This window comes from Symphalangus syndactylus, chromosome 5, assembly GCF_028878055.3.
Source record: "Symphalangus syndactylus isolate Jambi chromosome 5, NHGRI_mSymSyn1-v2.1_pri, whole genome shotgun sequence".
Taxonomy (NCBI): domain Eukaryota; kingdom Metazoa; phylum Chordata; class Mammalia; order Primates; family Hylobatidae; genus Symphalangus; species Symphalangus syndactylus.
The window spans coordinates 137882500-137910015 of NC_072427.2; the positions used below are offsets into that span (position 1 = coordinate 137882500).

Below are 27516 nucleotides of genomic sequence, written 5' to 3' on the forward strand. Positions count from 1 at the left end.
GAGTCCTAGTCCTGAGACTCAAGTACACAGAGTCTGCCTAAGGCTGTGATTGGTTCATTACAACACAGAACTCCTCTTGTCCCCACTGCCAAAATAGGTCTAGCATTGAGTAATAAATAAGCAAGGGTGGAGTACCACTGGGAGAGCGACAGTAGTGTTTAGAGAGACCTTCTCTTTGGCACAGACAAGCAGGAGCTGTCAAAAGCTGAGGATGAAGCAGGATCCTACATGGAGGGAAATGTCATGGTACCACAGGCTCCACTGTAAGCTCGGATAATAATAGCTTCTCTAATATTTTATGATTCCAGCATTACTCTTATACCAAAATCTAACAATATTATAAGAAAATAAAAACACAAATTGATGTCCCTCATAAATATAGATGCAGATATCCTAAACAAAATATTAGTTAATTGAAGTTAGAAATATATGAAACAGATTATAAATTCTTAGTAAGTGTAATTATACCAGTAATACAAAGATTTTTAAAATTTGAAAAGAATAAAAGAGAAAAACCATACGTGCGTTTGTACATATGCACAAAAAGCATTTGACAAAACTCATAATCCATTCAAGAAATAAGCTCTTAGTAAACTATAGAAGGAAGCTTTTTCAACCCAGTAAAATATAACTAACTTTTTATATTACAACATAACCTCCAAATAACTTTACACTTAATGATAAAAGACTGTAAAGTTCTCCCTCGAAATAGCAAGGTGGGGATTCTGTTCTTATGACTACTTGTAAAATCCTATTGGAGACTCAGTAAGTGTTAAATAATAAGGCAAGTGAAAAAATAAGAGGGCTATAGACTAAAGAGGAAAACATAAAATTATTTCACGGATGACATGATTGTATATTTAGAAATCCTAAGGAATCCAAAAAATAACTCTTAGATATAAAAAGTGATTTCAAGAAGACACAGTATATAAGGTCAGTATATGAAAGTGAGTTCTACTCCCACATATTAGTAACAAACAACTGGAAAATAATATAAAAATATTATTTAAAATATTAGACAAAAACATGAACTAATAACTTTAATAAACTATGCATAATCTCTATGCTAAATTATAAAGCATTGCTGAGTGATTTAAGAAACCTATGTAGATGAAGAAATAGATCAGATTAAATTGATCTCTCATGGATTAGAAAATATAATTTTTTTAAATACCAAGTTTCCTTACATCAATCTATATATTCAGTGCAATTGTAGCAAAGTACTTAGAATAGCCAAATATTTCTTTAAACAGGAATGATTTTGGAGAACTTACATTGCCTGATACCATGACTTTCCATGAACATATGGTAATTAAGGTAATGTTGACTGACATTAGGATAGACACAGATTTATGAAACAGAACAGGGAGTCTAGAACTACAACTATAACTTGAAATGGATCATAGAACTAAAGAACAGCTAAAATTAAAAATAGTATTGAAAAATATAGTATGCAAACTTCTGTAGGCAAATCTTTATTAAATATGATAAGAAAGCATAAACTGTAAAGTAAAAATAAACCTGGACTTCACAAAGATTAAAAGCTTCTGCTTTTTGAATGGCACGTAAATGAAATAAACAAGCAAGCGAACAAACCAACAACCAGTCACAGACAGGGAGACAAAGTTTTCAATACATATGTCCTACACCTCACAATGAACTTCCTTCTGGAACATATTAGAATGATTACAATTGCAGTTAGTCGTGTGCAGGAGGGAGTTCACTGCTCCTTGTCCCTGGCCCCTAATTGATATCCAGGTAAGGTTCTGAACCCTCAGAATTTGATAACAAGAGGATATATAGTTCAACTTTAAAAATAGACAAAAGATTTGAACAGGCACCTGACAGCAGAAAATATATAAATGAGCAGTAATTCCATGAAAAGTAATTCGGCATCATCAGCCATTGAGGAAATACAAATTAAAAACTGAAGGAAATATTGCCATATAGTCACTAGAATGGTTAAAATTAAAACACTGACAATAACAGGTGTTGGTGAGGATGTAGAACCACAAGAACTCTTACATAGTATATGAGATTCCATTTATATAAAAGTCAAGTAAAGGCAAAAGAAAACCAAACTGAGAGCAAATAAATGTTTGGTGTATGAAATCTGGGATGAGAGAGATTTACTGTAAAGAGGCAGTTGGGCATTTTCTTTTGTAATGGAAATATCTTGTATCTTCATTCCAGTTGTTGTTACCTAATTATATACATTTTGAAAACTAGTCAAACTACCCACTTAACATGGGTGCATTTTATTTTATATAAATTAAACTTTAAGAAAAGCTACTTAATAAATAAGACATTATAATTAAAGTGAAAAACCCCTAAATGGCAGAAGACATTTACAATACACATAACTGAAGGAAGGGTGAATATATAAAGAACTCCCATAAATCCATTTGAAAAATCTACAGAAATGTGGAAATATCAGCAATAGTTTGAACAGGTAAATTATAAAAGAGGGCAGTTGAATACTACATTTTTAAAAAAGGTAAAGACTCACGAATTTATGAGTTTAGTATGAATTTGTGAGTCAGAAAAATCAAAGTTGATACAAATATAGCATTACATATACCTAATGTTGGAAAACATTTATAATTTGGACTGTACTATAGGTTGGTGGGAAAATGCAGCAATAGGAACTCTCATATATTGTGAAATGGGTAAAACATTAGAAAAGTGTTTGGTATTGCCTTGTAAATCTATGTCCCTAGCTATGTGCTCTAGAAAACCTCATGATATTATTTCAAATATACACCAACAAGTGAGATAGATAAATAAATTGAAGTCCAGTCTTTTAATGGAATTATTACACAACAATGAAAATGAACTAATAACAACCACATGGGAAAAGGTGGATAAATCTCACAAATAACACTGAGTGAAAGATACAGGGCTCAAAAAGCGCATATAGTTTGATTCCATTCATGGAGACCTTAGAAAGAAAATCAACACCTTATATTGCTAGTAGATGCAAACTTTGGTGATGAAATGATAAAGAAAAGCTACAAAATCCTTTTCATCAAATAGGACCTTTTACATAGAGGAGAGGAGACATGAAGTGGCAAACAGGTGTGTGATACCAAAAGTATTTTGTTCCTTAATTTATTAATAAGAGTGGCTTTTCTATTATTATTCTTTACTTGTGTGTTCTTCATGTGTTATATAATTTAGTACATAAATCACCAGTACAATGTCAGATCATGTTATTCCTTCACACAAAACCTCCTAGTTTTCTCCATCTCATTAGCAGCACAAATTATGTTGGCTAGTGATTGTCTTCTATTTTGATAATCTACTTTTAATTTTTTTATACTTCTTCAAGTCTGAGAGTGTTCTATAATGATAGCTTTGACTTTTAGTACAATCTGCCCTGTATTTCTTCTAAGGTGAGTTTCAATTCTGCAATTGTGCTTCATTTTCCTGTGCTCTGACTTTATTGCCTTTATTTCCTTGACTTCTTTTGCAACCTTGCAACTGCTCCTTGTTACCTCTTAATTTTATCCAATTTTCTTACACTTTTTTTGCTCATTTCCCACCTTTTCTTATGTTCTATTCTGAATGCAAATCAATTTTGTGAAAATTTTCTTCTGGATCCTATACAGTCCTCAACTTGAATAATAGTGATAGAAACGGTAGCAGTAATAGCAATAAAGTAACACGGTTACTTATCTTTTCTTAAAAACGTTTTATCTTCCATCACTATATTATACTAAGCCCATTATATCCATTGTTTCATTAATTATTTAAAATATCATTATATTTATTATCCTCACTCTAGTGATGAATCGTATAAATCTGAGGAAGGCTGAATACAAAACTTCCGTAGTGGTGGAGGGTTGACTTCTACATTTATCTGACTTTGGAATCTCTGCTCCTAAATTTTGTCTTAGACTACCATTAGGCTTACATTATGTTTGAAATTGGAACTTCTGAAAATCTAACAATAGATTTGCTTGTAACCAAGAGAGCTTCAGTTTAAAAGAAGCTAAATATAAAATCCCTATGTGTCCTCTTTCTTTCTACTCATATATGGAATTTTCTTTCTCTCTCTAGATGAATACAGTTAGATTTTGGTCTTGAGCAAGTGTTAAATAAGTATTATTTTGCCCTCCCCACTGAGTTACTTAAACCTGAACACTAGAGATGTCATATTCTCCTGGTTATCTACTTGGTATAGCCTCTGAGTCATGGGCTAGATGGTAGAAGGACTTAGGGGTTCTCAGTTATTTTCTGACCAGATAGATGTTTCATGAAGCTAAACCATATTTTGAAGCATGAATTGATTTTTCCTCAACCCTGGTTCATCTAATTTACAATAAATTCAACAATTACTAGATTCTAGTGTAAATTTGTCATTCATGGTAGGGATCTCCTACCATGATCCTGACTGGCATTTTAATAAAGAATTTTGGCGACAACATATTAGAGACTACTAGCAAGAAGTGGTTTTAAATCAGAAGTTGATTCTTTCTCCAAGGCAACGATTTGGTTTTATACTGCTTTGCTCTGTATAGACACCATTGTGTATATTATTTATGTGGATATGCTGTCTCTCCAACTAGATCATCGGCAACTTCAGAGTATGGTTTGAACTCCCATTTCTCTTGGTTTCAGTGAGTAAATAGTTTCATAATTTGCATGAAGTAAGCATTCAGTAATATCTTGGTGGGGGAGGATTCTCTTTTTTCTATTCTTAATTTTTCTGAAATTCCTATTGAATTCATATTATTCAATTTCTATGAAATTAAAAAAACATAGAATGAATTCAAAAATATTCTCTATAGTTCAGGGTTTTAATGGAATAGAAGAGAGGAAAAAATGTCCAGTGAAAAAGCTCTTTGTAAATTACATACAAAACTAGCCATTTGACATAATAGCCAGAATGCCTGGCCTAAAATGGTTATCATCTAAAATATGTTGAAATAATAATTGTCAAGAAAGAAAATATTTGATACTTTAAAATATTCGTATTATTCAATAATATTCATGTCTGACTTATTCAGCTGCATGCTTGTTATTTTTTCAAATCATGTGTAATAATCCAAGTTTGGGAGATAAGAAAAAAACATTATTTTTCCAATTGACACTGTTTTGGACATGATGAAATGCTACTTAATGTATTTGTCAAATGAATAGAAAGCACAAAATTGTGAACTGATAATATCATAGTCTGTCGTCATTTCTAAGATATTTACTATTAATGCTTCATAGGCAAAAATATCATTTAAAGAACTCATTGTATTGGATTGAGTTCATCTGGAAAATCACATACACTGTGACCTATTTATAAAATAATTTAGCTGTGAGTGATGATTGCTATTTGCCAGTGATAATAGAAAGACAGTATTTATTTGGTATTTTGCCAACTTTTAAGTCATATTAGAAAAATTTACAATAGTCAATCATTTCTTTCAAACTAGAAATATAGGAGGCTTCATACATAAGTAATAAGATCAAACTTCTGAATTTGGAAATTAAGAACTGTTATAAATTATCAATAATTTGTGTGTGAAAAAAGATGTCTATGATATGTGAGCAGTGCTGAGACATTTAGATAACTATAATTCATTCATAAGTAGGTTACCATAACCTCAAAAGTATTTCTACACATAGTAAAGAGACAAAAATACTCTAGGAATTAAGTCTTAATATATCCTGGTAACCTGGTAAGTTTCACATTCTACATGAGAAAGAATGACTCTCACAAGGCTGATTAGAGGTACTAACCATAACACTTTTATGAGACTTAAAACAAGCTAATTGTGGATTCTTTTCACATTCCACATTTTAAACTTCCAGACTCAGACCAGGCTGGAGCAGAAAAAATAGAATTAGGGTGAGAGGATTACACTTTAGGGAGAAACGTAAGTCTTGTATTTGTAGTCTCCATGTCTTTAGATATTTATGCGGAAGTCACATATGATTTCAGTATCCACATCAATAAGTAGAATTTATTATTTTCAGATATATTTAGTGTTTATTGATATTACAAATAGTTATTATCTGAGTTATGTACCCTTTTATTTATATCAGGAATCAATTATTTAACAGAAATAAAGAAGTCACTTGTTTAAAAAATGTTCCCTGACTCACAATATTCTGTAATAATATGATGTTTTATCTGTGGAAGGCTAAACCTTCCCTGGAAGAAGAAACTGTAAGAAATAATCTGCCTAATGGAGATCACAATTTCAATGCCCAATAGGTGACCAGATTTCAGTAGCCTTGTAATGAATCCATCATTCCCTCTGCCATGCTACCTTCTCTCTTCACTATTATAGTGAATGGATGTCTCCACGGAGTCAGCACTCCGGAATTTTGAGTTATTCTAGGCACATAGAATTTCACCAAATCATGTAAATTGCACATTTTCACTTCTTATGACTCTGTCCCCTCATATCATCCCTATAGTAGAGTGTTTATCCATGCCCTCATCATCTCTTTGGGCTAATGAAATGTCCTTCTAATCATCCATCAGTCATTCTACTACTCTGCCTAATGGCTCCATGTCATCAGCTGACAAAGCAGAAAATCATAAAATTGGCCATAAAAGGTCCATAAGATCCTACATAATTTGGCCCCTGTCTGCTTCTTTCATCTGATTTTTTTCCAGCCTCTAACTTTGAACACTAACTGCAGCCATTTCAAATGTCATAGTTTCCTAATCACACCAGGCTGGGTCCTGACTCTTTTCTCTCTCTCTCTTTTTTTTTTTTTTTTTTTTTTTTTTTGAGACTGAGTCTTGCTCTGTCACCAGGCTGTAGTACAGTGGCCCAATCTCAACTCACTGCAACCTCCACTTCCCGGGTTCAAGCGATTCTCCTGCCTCAGCCTCCCAAGTAGCTGGGATTACAGGCACCCACTACCATGCCCAGCTAATTTTTGTATTTTTAGTAGAGATGAGGTTTCACCATGTTGGCCAGGATGGTCTCGATCTCTTGACCTCGTGATCTGCCCACCTTGGCTTCCCAAAGTGCCTCTGTTCATGTGGTACTTTGCCAAAAGTTATCTCTACTCCCCACCTTCCTTCATAATGCCCGTCTCTGGCTGGGAGACACATACAGTACTCATTTGTCAACATTCAGCTCAAATGGATAAAACTGACCATTCTTTCTTACGCATCTTGTGTACATACAGTCTTTCCTCAGCAGTTGTAGCACTTTACTGCATATGGCTTTCTACTTGTCTATTTTTCCAGGTTGAAATGAAAGCCTTTCAAGTGTAGATCCTCTGTTTTATTCATTTTTGTCATCTTCAAAATTTGCAAAGTTTTAGAAAAATAGTAGATGCTTTAAAAACGCTTACTGAATTGATGGATAAAGTAACAAAAGTCAATACCTGGGTTTTCAATAGGTATTTCAGGTGGAAGTCATATTTTTTGATGAGTGTTAAGAGACATTGTCTGGAAAATAAAAAATAGAAACTTTGTTTAAAATTGGGTGGGAAAACTTATATTACCTTTAGCACAAACATTTATCACAAATTCTGTTTTGCCCATGATACTATCGTAGGCATGGCATAAAAAGGATTATTGTTGACATAATTTTAAAAACATCTCAGAAGGGTGCCTTATAAAGTTTGTATAACTTGATAGACAACAAACATATTTGAAACTGTTAGAACTCCAAAGAATTCATGATAAATTAACCAAACCTCTCAAAGGCTGATCATTATATAAAACTACTCTTAATTCAAACCGTAAGTTGCAAAGGGATTCATAAGCAGATAATGGCATATATTAACATCAAGAAATATTAAGTATGGCATATCTTGTAGAGAATTGCATTTGGAATTAATGGCTTATATTTATAATAGATGGGGTTGTCTCTGACACCAAACCTCTGCATTTTTCTTTCCTAAGCTTCTCTTACTGCTCCAGCTTTATTGATGCTTAGGTGGAAGACATGCAATTTGAGCAGAAATTCTTCTGAGCTTCGCTGTTCAAAAATTATTTTCCAAAACATTATTGACTTTACCTTCTTATTTGTCTTGAAAACTCCTGACTTAAATTGAATCACAAGTCACAGAACTCAGAAACGCAACATTAAAAAACACACCATTATTTTTACAGTAGCTGCATTCTCATTTTTTTACATTATCACTTTAGTTGGAGTCCCTCTGTCAGTTCAAAGACAAAATGCATAGAATATGTAAAAGTCAATGAAAGGGGAGGAAAATAATAACTAAAGATTTGGGCAATGGCAGTGTTTTTGTTTTGTTTTGTTTTGTTTGTTTTTGTTTTTGTTTTTGTTTTTTTGAGATGGAATCTCGCTGTCGCCCAGGCTGGAGTGCAGTGGCGCGATCTCAGCTCACTGCAGGCTCCCCTCCGCCGGAGTTCACGCCATTCTCCTGCCTCAGCCTCCCGAGTAGCTGGGACTACAGGCGACTGCCACCTCGCCCGGCTAATGTTTTGTATTTTTAGTAGAGACGGGGTTTCACCGTGTTAGCCAGGATGGTCTTGATCTCCTGACTGTGTGATCCGCCCGCCTTGGCCTCCCAAAGTGCTGGGATTACAGGCGTGAGCCACCGCGCCTGGTCAATGGCAGTGTTTTTATATAAAACCTGAAACTATTAGTACCACCAAGAATGCACCCACTTCAGCACTTTGTTTTTGGATATTGTATCTATTTTACAGAAAAAAAAAACACGGGGAAGTAGTGAAGGTGAGTGATTTGCTCAACTTCTAAGAAGAAGTTGAGTCATAAAAGAGAAGGGCTGAAATCAAAGCCCTTGCCATCCAGTGCTTGATTTTTTTTGATGATCCAATACGGTGTTCTGAGGAGGGCAGGCAGGGAAGCATTGAATCCCCAAGTTCTGCAGTGGCCTTTATAAGGCTGAGAATGTCTCTGTGTTAGACACCCTTTGAGAAAAATAAGGGGCGAAGGGTCAGAACATAATGGAAGTGGAATAAGCACTGATTGAGAGTTAGATACTTGGTTTTAGTCATGGCTATGAGATTAAATATTTGTGTGATGGTTGCCAAGTTTTTGAACTTGTGTTTTTAGTTTCCTTACCACAGACGAAATAGCACTGGGAGATGGCATCACCCCAGACTGTAATCCACTCCCCTGGGATTGGAGGGAGGCGTGGAGGAGTAAAGTCTGAAGCTAGGCTGTCCCAGACATGTTTCCTCTACTCCTTGCTACAGCAGAACTTTTGCTTTGTCCTGAATTAACCCTCTGGACTCCTGCAACTGCACACTGGCCATCAAATGTCTGCTAGGGGGCAGGCAATGGCAGGGGTAAGACAAGAACAGAATGAAAGCCTCCTTCTCTCACTCTCTTCTCAGCCTTGGCTTGCCTCTCTGTGCCCCAGGTAGTGGTGACTTAAAAGGTGCAACAACCCTCCACCAACCCAACAATGTCCTTTGTGTCCCAAGGATTTCCTGCTTTTTGAAAAACTTCCCATATTTGAGGTGTATGTGTGTTTCTTTCCCTTTCTCTCTGTTCCCCCCACCCTTGGGTAGATTTATTTTGGAGAAAGGAAACTACAGACCTTGTTTGTATGTTATACAACAGAAATCTATAGCAGAATCATGTAATTACCTATAAAACGAAAATTTGTATTAGATAGTCTAAAATCCTTTCTAGTCCTAGCCATTCTATGATTTTATGGAGTGAAGATGGATATTTTTAGGGGGAAGGGTGGCAGAGAAGGGCAATGGAAAAACACAATAGTTTAATGAAAGAAAATGTCCTTTGTAAATTTCAGGCAGACCTGATTTTAATCCTGACACTGATGACCAGAATGGTCTTAGGTGAATTATTTAGCATCTCAGAACTTCAGTTTCTTTAGTTTTGAAACAGGATAGTACATACTATCACAGAGTTTTAGAAAGAATTAGATGAGATAATATATGTAAATATATAATAACTTCACAAAATCATTACCCAACATAGTCACTAAAAACAATTTTAGCTCATGTTTTTATTTACTTTTTAAACAATTTTATTTTATTATTATTTTAAAATTAATTAATTTTTTTTTTTGAGATGAGGTCTCACTCTGTTGCCCAAGCTGGAGTACAGTGGCGTGATCTCAGCTTACTGCAACCTCCACCTCCTGGATTCAAGTGATTCTCCTGCCTCAGCCTCCCAAGTAGCTGAGACTACAGGCACATGCCACCATGCCCGGCTAATTTTTGTGTTTTTAGTAGAGACTGGTTTCACTGTGTTGGCCAGGCTGGTCTTGAACCCCTGACCTTATGATCCACCTGCCTAGGCCTCCTAAAGTGCTGGGATTACAGACATGAGCCACTGCACCTGACCAATTTTATTTTAAGTTCTGGGAAACGCGTGCAGGATTTGCAGGTTTGTTACATAGGTAAACGTGTGCAATGGTGGTTTGCAGCACCTATCAACCCATCACCTAGGTATTGAGCCCTGCATGCATTAGCTATTTATCCTGACGATCTCCCTCCCCCACAACTCTGATGGGCCCCAGTGTGTGTTGTTCCCCTCCCTGTGTCCATGTGTTCTCATTGTTCATCTCCCACTTATAAGTGAGAATGTGTGGTGTTTTGTTTTCTGTTTCTGTGTTAGTTTGTTGAGGATAATGGCTTCTAGCTCCATCTCTGTCCCGCAAGAGACATGATCTCATTCCTTTATATGGCTGCATGGTGTATATGTACCATTTCTTTATCCAGTCAATCACTGATGGGCATATGGGTTGATCCCATGTCTTTGCTATTGTAAATTTAGCTGATATGTTATATCAGCCTTTACTTTAGAGATTTATGACCTGTACCTCCCACACTACATTTTCTACTGGTTCAGCTCACAACAACCTTAATTGCAGATATACCCAAACTCGCAGTTTAGCTACCCAATAAGTCTATTCTTCCAAATATAATACATGCATACATTTAGATATAAGAATGAAGTAGGATATGTTCATTTGTTGTCAATCAAGTTTTCCAATTTGAATTTACACTCCTGTATTTATGATATGCCATTTATTTTTAGGGAGTTTCAGAAACAAATTAAGTAGGAGACGGTTACCTTTGAAGTATTAAAATTGTTTTACAAAGAGCTTAAGTGACATATGCAAACCCAAATTCACAAAATTAATAAGGAAAACAAGTCCTTGAAAATGTAATAACCAGCAGCAGAGATTTTTTTAAATGAATGTTAGAATGTTCTGGGAAGTGTTAGCAGCTCTTCAGATATGTCTGAATAACTTTGAAGAATGGATAATTATTAACAGAATTTGCCTATTAAAAGTACAGTAGCTTCCACAGTCCAGTGAATGGACAGTTTTGACAATCAACTGAAAAATACTGAGATTTGACATTTGAGAACTCAAACAGAAAGTAGTCTTGGAACAAATATAAAATGTCTTACCTGGATACTTTCCAAATATGCATAAATTCTAGAAGTTGGTTCAGATAAAACTGACTGTGGTCCTCTTCATGCTGTAGACAGCAGAATATATTAATATTTATAGAGTGAATAGGAATGAGTACCAGATAAAAATAGGTCCGTAACTTCCTGCTGTCATTTTATTCACCTATTTTGATAACCCTCATTCATCACTTTTATATTTTGTCTGAAAGACCTTACAAGACTCTCCTTAACTATATAAGCCTTTTCAAAAGTAAAACAGAAAGCTTACCTTTGGTTGAGAATAAACCTGAAATACAGTTGAAGAACATCGTGGCATCACCAAGGTCAAACATTAAATTCTCCTACTAAGTATGAAGGCAGATTTTTTGCCACCAGTTCTCCCACATACATGCACATTTTGCTTTCACATTTAGGCCATGAGTGCCATGGCAGTGTAAAGCCTGACATTTTGCCAGATGGGCGGGCAGACACATAATCAACTCCTTCATTTTTCAGCTTCACCACATCTTGCCGCCAAAATGTCAGTGTAAGAGAGTTTTCCATTTCATGAGCACTAAATTATGCTAATGAATGACAATTACTGGTAGGTATAAATGTTAGGAGTCAGTTGGCATTTTGTTTTCTTCCTACATAAGCACGAACTGCTTATCTTAAAATATGCCTAAGGCCCATATGTGTGTGCGCACACACGCACACACACACACGCATACCTTAACTTCTTGACTAGTTCTCCTGCAACAGGGCATTCATGAAAACCCTTTGCAAGTATGCAGAGAATACAGTATGTCTCATCATAATTGCACTATTTCACCACACGGTGGCATTAAGATTGAGATCTGAGTGGGTCCCTTAATGCCTAGGGTGTATGTAATCTTGTATGTCAATACACACACAATCTATTTTTAAAACTGACTGTTAGAAATTCGGACAGAAAACATCAGAAGGAAAACCTTTATATGGCCCAATGTCAAAGGTAAATTAATTTTTATATTGGTTTGTTTTGTGAACAGGAAGAAGGAAGCTAAGTTAGATAGAAAGAATAAGGTCACTGTTATAAAACAATATTTTGACTACATGCTGTGAAAAAGAAACACTGTAGAATGACTGAGAAACGAAGATGTGAGTCTTACTTTCTAGAAATTTACATATAAAGTCACTGGGACAGCTAAAATAAAAAGTGTGATAGTGACAAGACAATTTTTTTCTGCGACAGATAAAGCTAAACTGTAGTCATGAAAAGTATAGTAAGAGGGAAAATAGGAAAGTGAAAAACAGTAAAAATAAAAAAGTAAGATTTGAACTGTAATATATGGCACTTGTCTTCTTTCAGAAGTTAAAAACCGAAGCAAGAATATAAAGAATATACTTATTTACATCTTTCTATGAAGCATAATCATATTCATTTAAAAACCAATTTATTTGATTTCCAGAAATATTTTCGGTATTAGTCATAGTTCCTTTTGCTAGAAAAATTTTTAAATTTAAATACCTCCATAGGCTGGAGGAAAAATAACTTTGTAAGGTACATGTATTGGAAACATTTTTTTTTGTTATAATTATTAACAGATCTTGAAAAAAACAAAAGCTGGAGGAAAATTCCTGTAATTGTCCATGAAAGGTAGTGTGCACTTAACTTTTCCTTAAAAGCTGAGGCCATACCTTGGCCTTAAGGAAAAAGGAAAAAGTTAAAATTTTTTTTTCTCATGCAAAAATCTATTGCTGTAAATGTTCGTGAATGTTCCCCTGAGCTATAAGAAAATCTTAGTTTTATGATTAATATCTACAATGTTGGCAATACTTTTGATCAAATTCGAGATAGACAAAAAAGGAAACAAATTTTAAAATATTAATTTATTCATAGCTAATCAAGGTAGCAGCTTTAAAATGTTGAAACCTTGGATGAATTCTAAAGATCATCAAACTGCTTTTTATTAATTAATTAATTTATTTTTTGAGACAGAGTCTTGCTCTGTCACTCAGGCTGGAGTGCCATGGCGTGATCTCGGCTCACTGCAACCTCCACCACCAAGGTTCAAGCGATTCTTGTGCCTCAGCATCCTGAGTAGCTGGAATTATAGGTACGCAACACCAGGTCCGGCTATTTTTGTAAAGATGGGGTTTCACTATGTTGGCCAGGCTGGTCTCAAACTTCTGACCTCAGGTGATCTGCCCACCTCGGCCTCCCAAAGTGCTGGGATTAGAGGCCTAAGCCACTGCTCCTGGCCTGCTTTTTTTTTTTTTTTTTTTTAGAACAACTTTCTTGTTCTCTTTAAATGAGGATCAAATTATACTATTTCAGTATAATATTATCAAGTTTAAAATAAAAATATTATCTAAGATGAACTGAGCTTTGCACAATTAGAAAGCTCTAAAGTATCTACTGCGAGGCAATGGTATCAATAAATTTAATATAATGATGATAGTCATATTCCTAGTATGTGAAAAAGAATACTATCAAGACAATTTTACAGTTTTATTAGAAAGATTATAATTGTTCATAAATGTTTTACTTAGAGCTGAAATCCTGAAAATCACAGAGAATTTTGACACCACTATAAAAAATAAAACTGAGAGAACGTTTGCTATCTCCTTATGATGTATGTATAAAATTAAATATACAAATCAAGGGTTACTTATTTAAAAAAGGGCAATTCAGATAATGAAGATGAGACACAAGTTGATGAACTGTTTCAGTTATATTAAGTTAATCAATAAATCATATATATCTTAGAAAGAAAATTTTATAAAGCTTACCTCAAAACCAAACCAGTTTATTTTTATTTTCTTGTTACATATAGAAATTTCAATTAAGACTAAAATTTATCCTGCTCTATGAGTATGAAAACTTACAAGAAAAACTGTGATATATTAAAATTGTTGATATATCAACAAGTCATGATACTGCGGTGTATATACTGTTTTGACATAACACACAAATGTCCATCTCTCTCAATATTTCCAACACAATGAGTAAATTTCTAAATGTTTTAATGCAGATTAATGTTAATATTGTTTTAGAATTTTTAATTGTAAAGGACCAAAATAGCACACAGTGAAACATCCAATTTTATGATGTCAATGGCTAATACTTAGGTAGTCATACTAGGTACAGGCACTGACTTAAGCTCTTCATTTATATTTCTCAGTTGAGTTCTCATAATAACCACATTAAGTAAGAACTATTATTATTCACATTATTTGATGACAAAATTAAACGGAGAATTTAACAATTTGCCTAAAAGTGAACATTTGAAATTGAGCAATATGAAACCAGAATTTTTGCTTTTTTATAGAAGGCCAAATGAACAAATTTAATATTCCTCATTTCTAACTATCAGCTATGTGCTCCAGGATTTAGACAGAAAAACAAGCACTATCACTAGCCTATCTTACCCATCTGCATTAGGTGCTTCTCTCAACTTTTAGAGCTGGCTATATTTTCTTTCAGAGCACATATCTCCATAGGACTTCATTATATATATTTGTTTATTGTCTGTCTCTCAACTAGGATGTGAACTCTACATTCTAGAAAAGGCAAGTACTATGAATGGCATGTAACAAGTTTTATTTGTTAATCTATTGTTACTCGATTGTATATACTGTATAAAGTACTTATCCCAGTTCCTGGAAGTAAATCCTTAAAGTTTTAATAAAATGTAATATCTTTCCCTTTGAAATGTAATGGAAAAAAAATCCTGAAACTATCAAGAATTGGACCAGGCGCAGTGGCTCATGCCTGTAATCCCAGCACTTTGTGGGGCTGAGGCAGGTAAATCACGAAGTCAAGAGTTTGAGACCAGCCTAACCAACATGGTGAAACCCATCTCTACTAAAAATACAAAAATTAGCCGGGCATGGTGGCACGTGCCTGTAATCCCAGCTACTCAGGAGGCTGAGGCAGGAGAATCGCTTGAACCCAGGAGGCGGAGGTTTCAGTGAGCCAAGATCACGCCACTGCACTCCAGCCTGGGCAACAGAGCGAGACTCCATCTCAAAAAAAAAAAAAGAATCAAGACTTAGAGAAATGGAAATATGGAATGCCTTTTTCATATTCTGCATGGAAGTTACCCCTGCTTTTTAATTGGAAATCAGTGCCAGTTGCATCCCCTGAACCCCTGAGGGCTGGGATCTTACTGATACTGCTCACTACTCTAACTACGCATTAGTATAGGGCCTAATACACAGCAGTTACATAGCAAATACTTATTGCATGAATGGAGGATACGCAAATATACAAATACATTTGCCATCAGGTGTATTATCCATTATTTTATTATTATTATTATTATTATTATTTTGAGACAGAGTCTCGCTCTGTCACCCAGGCTGGAGTACAGTGGCGTGATCTCGGCTCACTGCAACCTCCGCCTCTCGGGTTCAAGTATTATCCATTTTAAACAACAGCATCAATGTTAGCAAAAGTTGTGGATGAGAAAAGGCATTTATACTCTTTTCCTATGAGTTGCTGAATTATCCAAGAATTAGTGATATTTACTGTAGGATGGATAAGCTTGTAAGTTGAACCATGAAGCATCAAAATGAACTATGTAACTTAATTCCCACTGTGATCCAAATGGCATATGGAAAAACAGGCATTTCTGATGAGAACTACACATTCTACACCCAGAGATAACAATATGCTTGTCCCTGGACATGACAACAACGGTGATGACAGCAATATGATTATCTCACCTTTCTTTTCCTCAACATTGAGGGTAATTTGAAGAATCTTAAGTTTAATATTGACGGAGTCAGCTACACTATGTAACTGCGCTGGCTGACATTACCATATAGTGTGATCTGTAGCCAGATAGTTTTGCTCTGATCTCATCACCCTTATTTACTAGCTGTGCAACTTTGGATGATTTAAATAATCTCTTTTCAGTTCTTTTATTTTTATAAGACAGAAAAATAGTTGTATTTATTACTTCTTTGCTCTTGGGCTACTGTCAATTAACTCATTTAGAACACTAAGAACATCACTTGGCACCTAATATATACCATAATAATATAATATATGAAAATATATAATATGGTTAGTTATTAATCACCTATCATGCCCCAGACTTTGAGCTACATGGATATTGCTGTGGAAAAAAAATTACACACACACACACACACACAAACGTGGATGCATAAAGCTAGAATTTTGACCAATTACCCTGAAACACACATCCAAAACCTTTGAGAATATACTGCAAATTCTGAGTATATTTCCTATATAAGTTGGTAGGAATGCATGGGCTCTGAAGACTCACTGACTGTGCTCAAATCTGTACTTCTCTGCTTGTCAGTTTCATGATTTTAATCTTGGGAAAGTCTTGATACCTCCCTGTGATTCAGTTTCCTTATTTTTAATAGTGTTTACCTTATAGAATTATTTAAAAGATTAAATGTGATAGAAATGTTAAAGTCTCAGACATGTATGTATGCCCTGTATCAGAATAATAGAGTTACATGAGTTTTTAAGCAGACCTTAATTAACATGAGTCTGAAATGTTAGTGATTTGTTAATTACTACCAGTAAGTTATTATTTTAGCAGCATCCAAATTAGAATCATACATTTTATCTTCTTCCCCCATGCTCCAATGAAATATGATGAATTCAGCTTTTTTTTCTCAACATTGAGGGCAATTTGAAGAATCTTAAGTTTAATATTGACAGGGTCAGTTGCACTTTATAACATTTTTTTCCTGGAGATTTCAGATGTATAGCCTTGGAGCTGTCAACAGTAGATAAGTTGAGCACAAGATCCAAAAGATATTTCTAAACAACTCTCTTTTGGCCTCATTATGTTATGTCCCACATTGATATATTGCAACCTAATATACTACCTGAAATTTTCTTATGATGAAACACTTCATACCAGAAAAAAAGAAATCGTCCACTGGAAATCTGTTACCTAATATAAATGACAGGGTGAGAGGATTTTTGCTTAAAGCAAGTAATTTGAAGATTCTACAGATAAAAACTGCCATAATATCAAAGTTCACTGCATACTGTGCAATTTAAATTGGAAGTAACTCACAACATGACACAGGGAATAAAAGTCACATCTAATAGCATGAAACTATCGTTAAAGCACAGTCATCCTTTTCTAGGTAGCTTTATTATATATATATTATGAAAGTTTGTCTGCCCCAATTTAAGCTGTGTTGACATAAACAGTCTTCACAGAAAACAAGTTATTTTTCTGCCTTCAATGATTCCCCTTTACATTTTCTATTTCATTTACTTCTACGAAGATATGTGAAAAGTATAAATATGATAACCTTAATAAGTGTCTTACAAATGATTTTTGAAAGAAACCAACAGATTTGTTATACTCAGTGTATTAGTCAGCCTGGGCTACTGTAACAAAATACCAGAGACTGGGTGGCTTAAACAACATACATTTATTTCTCTTCGTTCTATAGGCTGCAAAGTTTATAATCAGGGTCAGAGCCCTTTTCCTGTGTGCAGACAGCTTCCTTCTTGCTGTATCCTAACATAGTGAGAAGAAAGAGAAAGAGGGAGTGGTAGAAAGAGAGGGAGAGGGAGGGAGAAAGAGAAAGACACAGAGAACGCTCTAAACCCTTTTTATAAGGGCACTTACCACCTCATCATAAGGACTCTGCTTTTATGACTTCATCTACACCTAAATACCTCCCAAAGACCTCACTTCCTAATACTATCACCTGGGGCCTCAACTTATGAATTTTGGGGGTACACAAACATTCAGTCCATAACACTAAGATTGCAGTAATGCGTTCATGTTATTTCATCAGTTCAAATCATTAACAGGTATTTATATTTAGATAAGATATTTCATCCTGTTTCAATGAATATATTTAAATAAACATGTATTAATTTAGCTGTATAATTCCAAGTTGGCAATAGTTCAAAAATTAGAAATATTGTCCTTAAAACTGTCAGTTTGCTGATTGGAACCAATGCTAAGAAAGTCTTACCTTTCGAGATAGCTTTCCTGGAGCTTCCCTACTTTTCTGCAGGTGGAGCTGAATAACAGATTTATCTTTTTGAAACATTCTGTGGCTCCCCAGACAGTGATCGCTGAAGGAGAAAAAATGAACACAATCATATCCTCCCATAATATCCCCAAACACATGTTTTCCTCTCTGACTTCATTTTCTTTTATTTTTGGAACTTAGTTTGGTAAAGTAAGCTGAGTGTGTGTGTGCGCACGCACGCGTGTGAATATATATGCATTATATATTTTTGTGTATAAATGAATAATATGAGAGGAAATATATAGATATAGATGATGAAACGTGAAATTATTTTTATGTGCATTAATAAGTTAGAAATTGATTGAATGATTAGACACCTTTAGAATTATCACAATAAATTTTACCAAATAAGACTTTGCATATTCTAAGTTAGTTTTACCTAGCCATCTCAGAGTTCAAAGCTGATGACAGCATGCTTCTGGGTGGTCTAACTGATGCCGTATGTCTGTGTGGGGACCTTGTCTCAAGAAAGCATTGGGATGTGGTGAAAATGTCATGAGCTTTAGAGACAGATTTACTAGCTCGATGACCTTAGAAGGCCAATTAAACTAAAACTATCTGAAACCCAATATTTTCTCTTTTAGAGTTGGAATAGCAATGTCTACATCAAAGGGTTAGCAAGCAGAATAAACAAAAAAATTATACCTATTTCAGAAATTTCTACTGTCATTGTTATGTTTCTTTGTCTTCCTTCCTTTCTTTTTTTGCCTATAAATATTTACCAAGCAGAAATTAACTGAAGAGCATAATGAATTACTATTTTGCAACATTTTTCTTATAAATACAATTTGATTCTTCTGTGAAATGAAGGGCTTCTACTATATAAGTCCCTTTACAGCTTTAAATTTTGATATCTCTGGTGACTTTTAGTCATTGAGAAAAAGATGAGTTATGTTAATGCACATTGTTTAAAGGACCTTAAACATGAAGGATTTCAGGAGAAAAAAATGTATATTAGATACTTGTAATCTTTAAGATGATAATTTTACTTATATGGAAAATTCAGTAAATATTTGGGATAACTTGTTTCCAACAATGCCAGACAAATAGACCATTAATCTGTAAAATGAATTAACACAAATATATAGAATTATGTAGAATAATTATATAGAATTTACTATACTATATAGTAAATTCTTTTTAAATGTTTCTATTTTAACGTTGTTTTTAATAGTTAAAAAAACTTAGTACTTATCTGCCTGCCAAAATGGTGAATGTTAGTGTGTTCATGACATATGGTCAATGTCTATTGCTATCCCAACTGTTAGTCTAACCTGGATTCTTGTCCCTGGGGTGTCCATAGGGCTCTTACACTGTTCCCTGAGTTGTTTTCATGGCCAATCTAGACGAAAGGCATGACCACTGCTTTTCTTCACTTGTTCTTGGAACTACTGATTTCTCCTTCCTCCTTCCCAAAGGTCTGCTTCAAGGGTCAGCCTCACAATCTATCACATGTACTCAAGTTTCTGTCCTTGCATCTCCCTCTGCTCAACTCTTTTTTCCATGCCAAGAGCTTTGTTTTCCTGTTCCTGCTGTGGGAAGTGACTTAAGAATAGTGGCCCATCTTGCTTTCAAAGATTCCTTTTCTCTGTATGTTGAAGTCTTGATACTGTACTCTGGACACCAGTGCAATGACTTCAGCCTCATGTATGGCTACTGCATGCTTACTTAAACTGACTTTCTTTACTTTATCCACCTGTGTGTATACTTCTTCCTAGAATTGCCAGATAATATGCTTGATGTCTAGTGTGATGGTTAATATTGAGTGTCAACTTGATTGGATTGAAGGATGCAAAGTATTGTTCCTGGGTGTGTTTGTGAGTGTGTTGCCAAATGAGATTAACATTTGAATCTGTGGATTGGGCAAGGCAGGCTCATCCTTAATCTGGATGGGCACAATCTAAACAGCTGCCAGCATGGCTAGGATAAAAGCAGGCAGAGAAATGTGGAAGGACTAGACTGGCTTAGCCTCCCAGCCTACATCTTTCTCCCATGCTGGATGCTTCCTGCTCTCAAACATCAGATTCCAAGTTCTTCAGCTTTGGGACTCTTGCACTTTCATCCACAGACTGGAGGCTGCATTGTCGGCTTCCCTACTTTTGAGGTTTTGGGACTCGTACTGGCTTTCTTGCTCTTTAGCTTGCAGATGGCCTATTGTGAGATCTCACCTGGTGACAGTGTAAGTCAATACTCCTTAATAAACTCCCCTTTATATATATATATACATCTGTCCTATTAGTTCTGTCTCTCTAGAGAACCTTGACTAATACATCTAGTATCTATAAATTACAGAGAAACAATGAATGAATATTTTTAGTATATATTTCATGTAGTATTTGATACATATTTACACTAAAGGTGTGTGTATACATGTATGTACACATATACTGTAGTATTAAAATTTATTTCCACCTGTTTCTTTGTATATTTTCATACACACACACACACACACACACACACACACACCCATTTATACCATATAGGTGTATATATGTGTGTGTCTCTCTATCTATATATATATAGATAGAGATATATAGATATAGATAGATACATAGATATAGTACCTTAATACTGTTTAGGTGTGTGTGTATATGTGTGTGTGTGTGTGTGTGTATATATGTGTATATATATATATACACACATACATATATACACACACATATATACCTTTAATATAACTACATATAAAATACTACATGAAACATATACTAAAAATATTTATGACTTGGAAATAAAACTGGATATCCTATATTTTTATTTGCTACATCTGCCAATTTTACTGCTTTCAAAAACTAGGTCTTAGTTCTTTCCTTACCTTTGCTTCATTGTTTATGTCCTTGTGTGTGTGTGTGTGTGCCTGTATGTGTGTGTATGTCTGTATGTGTGTGTATATAGTGGAATCTGGCACCATAATTATCAGATTTGGGGTAATAACAGATGTTGAAAGAGTATTTTTCCCCTATAATTTTTTTCAAATTACATTATAGGAATATATTCTCATGGGATACATCCAAATTGTACTCAACTCTACAAAATAAAAGAGATAAGAAAAATTCTTCCCTTTCCCGTTTTCTGGAAAAACAATTACCAGGAGCTTATTACACTTTCTTTGTAGGCTGAAATAAATAGGTAATACACATATTTCCGTTATAAATGAGACAATCTTATTTTAGTCATGTCTCTAGCCTATAAATTCCTTTTAATTCATTTTTGAGACTTTGACTTTTAATCAGAGAAGTCTCAACTATCCAAGTTATAGTAATGCCTTCTGCTATATTATTTTCAGTTTATATTAACTATATATTTTTTTCTTTTAGAATTATTTCCTTTCATGTATTGGGATTATTTGAGCCATTTTTGAGTCTCTTCTTTCTCTATCTTTAGAGGCTTGAGATTCATAAACATATTTTTACTTTCTGGTGGTTGCCTTTTCTAAAGAAAATGAAACATATCTTAAAGCTTTTCTATTGCAATCTCAATTTAATTACTATGTGACAGACACTCTGAAATAAAATTTAGAGCTTAATATGACTTCAATTCAGTTTTCTCTTAGAACCACAACTGCTCAAGTAGAGATCACTTCAAATATTAGCTCCAGATTCTTTTATCACTTACTTGATGAAATATAAAAAGTAGTAGATTAATTGATCAAGAAAGTTAAAGTTGGGAATTATAAAGAAGACAGATATCTTAAAAATAGTTTATTTTTAAACTAAACATAACTACATAGCCTCTCACTAGCCAAAGTTCTGATATTAGCATCAAGTCTTTGCTATTGGATGAAAGATCAGTTGATAACAACTGTGTCGTCTTTCTGATATAAAACACATCTATGAGTAATTATCTTTAATTGCGTATTCTACTTTCTTAAATGTGGAGCAAATTCTTTTTTTTTTTTTGAGACGGAGTCTCGCTCTGTCGCCCAGGCTGGAGTGCAGTGGTGCAATCTCGGCTCACTGCAAGCTCCGCCTCCCGGGTTCATGCCATTCTCCTGCCTCAGCCTCTCCGAGTAGCTGGGACTACAGGCGCCCGCCACCACGCCCGGCTAATTTTTTGTAGTTTTAGTAGAGACGGGGTTTCACCGTGGTCTCGATCTCCTGACCTCGTGATCCGCCCGCCTCGGCCTCCCAAAGTGCTGGGATTACAAGCGTGAGCCACTACGCCCGGCCAATGTGGAGCAAATTCTTACAGTCAAAGAACAACTTGAATAGAAAATCATTTTAGATTTCTATAATTATTTTTCTAGTCTAAGTTATTTCCACTACACTGAATTCAGCAGCAACAGATTTTAATGGCTCTCCTTTATTAATTATCTTTTAAAAATTTTAACTTAATTTTCATAGAAACACTGACTTTCTTTGTTTACCCATATTTTATCCCTCTGTAAATACTTCATTTACTTACCTAAATAAAATAACAATAGAACTGGTATAAAAAGGTTCAGGAATAAACACAACTGACTCTAGGTACATTTACAACTCAACTTACAGAAGCAAAAGTGCATGGGCATAATATACTTTATAGTAAACTATTATGCTAGAGAAGTAGTTATCAAAATGTTGTCTACAAAACCCTGGAGCTATAAGAGACACTTCCAGGTTGTACATGCACTTGCAGGAAATAAAAATCAGTGTCACTTAAAAATATCCTCAATAAAATGGTAAAAATTATTAATTTTGTTAAATCTAAATCCTTAAATACCTGTGTCTTTAATTTTCTATATGAACATATAGGAAAAACAGTTAAAGCATTTCTGCATACTATAATATAGAAGTTGTCTTCAGGAAAAGCCCTCTTATAATTGCTTGAGTGGAAGATAAAGAAGTAACTTTTTTCATTAAACAATTTTATTAGATGAGAGAATCACAGGCAAACTGTGGTTATTCAGACAGGTGTTTGGCAGTCAAAAATAAACAAGCTAAACTTGTCACTTTAAGGAAAACAACTTCAGAAATAAGAATTTTGTAAAATTTGTATTTTCCACTATGAGCTTGCCGGCTAACCAATACTTACAGACTTTTCTGGTGAGAAAAATGCTAATATTAAATAATGGACTTTTTGATATTTTATGATAAAGTATGGCAACATTTGGAAGATCTGCAGAATCCAACGAACATATTTGTCTAAATGACAATCCATGATGCTTCAAATCTTGCATGGGTAAAAAAAGACTTATCAATAGGGCAAGACAGACCAATGGACTCTAAGTAGCCTAGTGTGAAAATTATTGATTTTTTTATATTCCACATTGTAACTAAATTTTAAAAGACTATTACTTGTTGATTTTGATATAGTATCAAAGAAAGATGTTCACAATTATCTGAAAAGACTACTAAGGCTTCCTTCCTTCCTTCCTTCCTTCCTTCCTTCCTTCCTTCCTTCCTTCCTTCCTTCCTTCCTTCCTTCCTTCCTTCCTTCCTTCCTTCCTTTCTTTCTTTCTTTCTTTCTTTCTTTCTTTCTTTCTTTCTTTCTTTTCTTTCCCTCTCTGGTGCAGGCTACAATCTACTCGGCTTGCTGCTGCCCGCGCCGCGGACTGCCTGGGACTGCCGGCGCGCGCCACCGCCCGCTTTTTCTCCTTTGGATGCAGGCACGCGTTCGCCATCTTGGCCACGCTGGTCGCCAGCTCCTGACGCCGAGTGCTCTGCCCGCCTCAGCCTCCCGAGGTACTGGGACTACAGACGGAGTCTCGCTCACCCAGTGCTCGGTGTTGCCCGGGCTGGAGTGCGGTGGCGTGGTCTGGCCTCACAGCAGCCTCTACCCCCGGGCCGCCTGCCTTGGCCTGCCAGGGTGCTGGGATTGCAGCCCCTGCCCGGCCGCCGCCCCATCTGGAAGGTGGGGAGCGCCTCTGCCCGGCCGCCCCGTCTGGGAGGTGAGGAGCACCTCTGCCCGGCCGCCCCGTCTGGGAAGTGAGGAGCGCCTCTGCCCGGCCACCCCGTCTGGGAAGTGAGGAGCGCCTCTGCCCGGCCACCCACCGTCTGGGAAATGAGGAGCACCTCTGCCCGGCCACCCACCGTCTGGGAAGTGAGGAGCGCCTCTGCCCGGCCGCCCCATCTGGGAAGTGAGGAGCGCCTCTGCCCGGCCGCCCCATCCGGGAAGAAGTGAGGAGCGCCTCTGCCCGGGCGCCCCGTCCGGGAAGAAGTGAGGAGCGCCTCTGCCCGGGCGCCCCGTCCGGGAAGAAGTGAGGAGCGCCTCTGCCCGGCCGCCCCGTCTGGGAAGTGAGGAGCGCCTCTGCCCGGCCACCCCGTCCGGGAAGAAATGAGGAGCGCCTCTGCCCGGGCGCCCCATCCGGGAAGAAGTGAGGAGCGCCTCTGCCCGGCCGCCCCATCCGGGAAGAAGTGAGGAGCGCCTCTGCCCGGCCACCCATCGTCTGGGAAGTGAGGAGCGCCTCTGCCCGGCCACCCACCGTCTGGGAAGTGAGGAGCGCCTCTGCCCGGCCGCCCCGTCTGGGAAGTGAGGAGCGCCTCTGCCCGGCCGCCCCGTCTGGGAAGTGAGCAGCGCCTCTGCCCGGCCACCCCATCCGGGAAGTGAGCAGCGCCTCTGCCCGGCCACCCCATCCGGGAAGAAGTGAGGAGCGCCTCTGCCCGGCCGCCCCGTCTGGGAAGTGAGGAGTGCCTCTGCCCGGCCGCCCCGTCCGGGAAGAAATGAGGAGCGCCTCTGCCCGGGCGCCCCGTCCGGGAAGAAGTGAGGAGCGCCTCTGCCTGGCCGCCCCGTCCAGGAAGAAGTGAGGAGCACCTCTGCCCGGCCGCCCCGTCTGGGAAGTGAGGAGCGCCTCTGCCCGGCCGCCCCGTCCGGGAAGAAATGAGGAGCGCCTCTGCCCGGGCGCCCCATCCGGGAAGAAGTGAGGAGTGCCTCTGCCCGGCCGCCCCATCCAGGAAGAAGTGAGGAGCGCCTCTGCCCGGCCACCCATCGTCTGGGAAGTGAGGAGCGCCTCTGCCCGGCCACCCACCGTCTGGGAAGTGAGGAGCGCCTCTGCCCGGCCGCCCCGTCTGGGAAGTGAGGAGCGCCTCTGCCCGGCCGCCCCGTCTGGGAAGTGAGCAGCGCCTCTGCCCGGCCACCCCATCCGGGAAGTGAGCAGCGCCTCTGCCCGGCCACCCCATCCGGGAAGAAGTGAGGAGCGCCTCTGCCCGGCCGCCCCGTCTGGGAAGTGAGGAGTGCCTCTGCCCGGCCGCCCCGTCCGGGAAGAAATGAGGAGCGCCTCTGCCCGGGCGCCCCGTCCGGGAAGAAGTGAGGAGCGCCTCTGCCTGGCCGCCCTGTCCAGGAAGAAGTGAGGAGCACCTCTGCCCGGCCGCCCCGTCTGGGAAGTGAGGAGCGCCTCTGCCCGGCCGCCCCGTCCGGGAAGAAATGAGGAGCGCCTCTGCCCGGGCGCCCCATCCGGGAAGAAGTGAGGAGTGCCTCTGCCCGGCCGCCCCATCCAGGAAGAAGTGAGGAGCGCCTCTGCCCGGCCACCCATCGTCTGGGAAGTGAGGAGCGCCTCTGCCCGGCCACCCACCGTCTGGGAAGTGAGGAGCGCCTCTGCCCGGCCGCCCCGTCTGGGAAGTGAGGAGCGCCTCTGCCCGGCCACCCACCATCTGGGAAGTGAGGAGCGCCTCTGCCCGGCCACCCACCGTCTGGGAAGTGAGGAGCGCCTCTGCCCGGCCACCCACCGTCTGGGAAGTGAGGAGCGCCTCTGCCCGGCCGCCCCGTCTGGGAAGTGAGGAGCGCCTCTGCCCGGCCACCCATCGTCTGGGAAGTGAGGAGCGCCTCTGCCCGGCCACCCATCGTCTGGAAGTGAGGAGCGCCTCTGCCCGGCCACCCTGTCTGGGAAGTGAGGAGCGCCTCTGCCCGGCCACCCCGTCTGGGAAATGAGGAGCGCCTCTACCCGGCCACCCATCGTCTGGGAAGTGAGGAGCGCCTCTGCCCGGCCTCCCATCGTCTGGGAGGTGAGGAGCGCCTCTGCCCGGCCACCCCGTCCGGGAGGAAGTGAGGAGCGCCTCTGCCCGGCCGCCCCGTCCGGGAGGAAGTGAGGCGCGCCTCTACCCGGCCGCCCCATCCGGGAAGAAGTGAGGAGCGCCTCTGCCCGGCCGCCCCGTCTGGGAAGTGAGGAGCGCCTCTGCCAGGCCGCCCCGTCCGGGAAGAAATGAGGAGCGCCTCTGCCCGGGCGCCCCATCCGGGAAGAAGTGAGGAGCGCCTCTGCCCGGCCGCCCCATCCGGGAAGAAGTGAGGAGCGCCTCTGCCCGGCCACCCATCGTCTGGGAAGTGAGGAGCGCCTCTGCCCGGCCACCGACCGTCTGGGAAGTGAGGAGCACCTCTGCCCGGCCGCCCTGTCCGGGAAGAAGTGAGGAGCGCCTCTGCCCGGCCGCCCCGTCCGGGAAGAAGTGAGGAGCGCCTCTGCCCGGCCGCCCCGTCCGGGAAGAAGTGAGGAGCGCCTCTGCCCGGCCGCCCCGTCCGGGAAGAAGTGAGGAGCGCCTCTGCCCGGCCGCCCCGTCCGGGAAGAAGTGAGGAGCGCCTCTGCCTGGCCGCCCCGTCTGGGAGGTGAGGAGCGCCTCTGCCCGGCCACCCATCGTCTGGGAGGTGAGGAGCGCCTCTGCCCGGCCACCCATCGTCTGGGAGGTGAGGAGCGCCTCTGCCCGGCCACCCATCGTCTGGAAAGTGAGGAGCGCCTCTGCCCGGCTGCCCCATCTGGGAAGTGAGGAGTGCCTCTGCCCGGCCACCCATCGTCTGGGAGGTGAGGAGCGCCTCTGCCCGGCCGCCCATCGTCTGGGAAGTGAGGAGCGCCTCTGCCCGGCCACCTATCGTCTGGGAAGAAGTGAGGAGCGTCTCTACCTGGTCGCCCCGTCTGGGAAGTGAGGAGCCCCTCTGCCCGGCCGCCCCGTGTCTGGGTAGAAGTGAGGAGCTCCTCTGCCTGGCCGCTCCGTCTGGGAGGTCTACCACGGAGGCCAGAAGCAATGTGGGGGCTGGACGTGGTGGCTCACGCCTGTGGTCCCGGCACTCTGGGGGGCGAGGCGGGTTGATCACTTCGGGCTAGGAGTTCGAGACCAGTCTGGCCAACTTGGCGAAACATGAAGAATACAACAGACAAACCAACCAACCAACTCAATGACAACAAAACAGGTCTACCCTGGAGTCATACTCTAATTTTTTCTATTTTCCTCCCTTTCTGATCCTTTATCCC

At 39.3% G+C, this 27516-nt stretch overlaps 1 protein-coding gene across 3 annotated transcripts in view; it reads right to left on the bottom strand.

The window, feature by feature from the left end:
• Nucleotides 1-27516, bottom strand: part of PIK3C2G (phosphatidylinositol-4-phosphate 3-kinase catalytic subunit type 2 gamma) — a 403358-nt gene that overhangs the window by 328342 nt on the left and 47500 nt on the right. For all 3 annotated transcript variants that reach the window (XM_055280504.2, XM_055280503.2, XM_055280500.2), the window contains exons 6-8: nt 18306-18408; nt 11352-11422; nt 7348-7411 (exon numbers count right to left, since the gene is read on the bottom strand). In XM_055280504.2, the coding sequence (XP_055136479.2) occupies nt 7348-7411; nt 11352-11422; nt 18306-18408 (238 nt within the window). The remainder of the gene's footprint in view (nt 1-7347; nt 7412-11351; nt 11423-18305; nt 18409-27516) is intronic.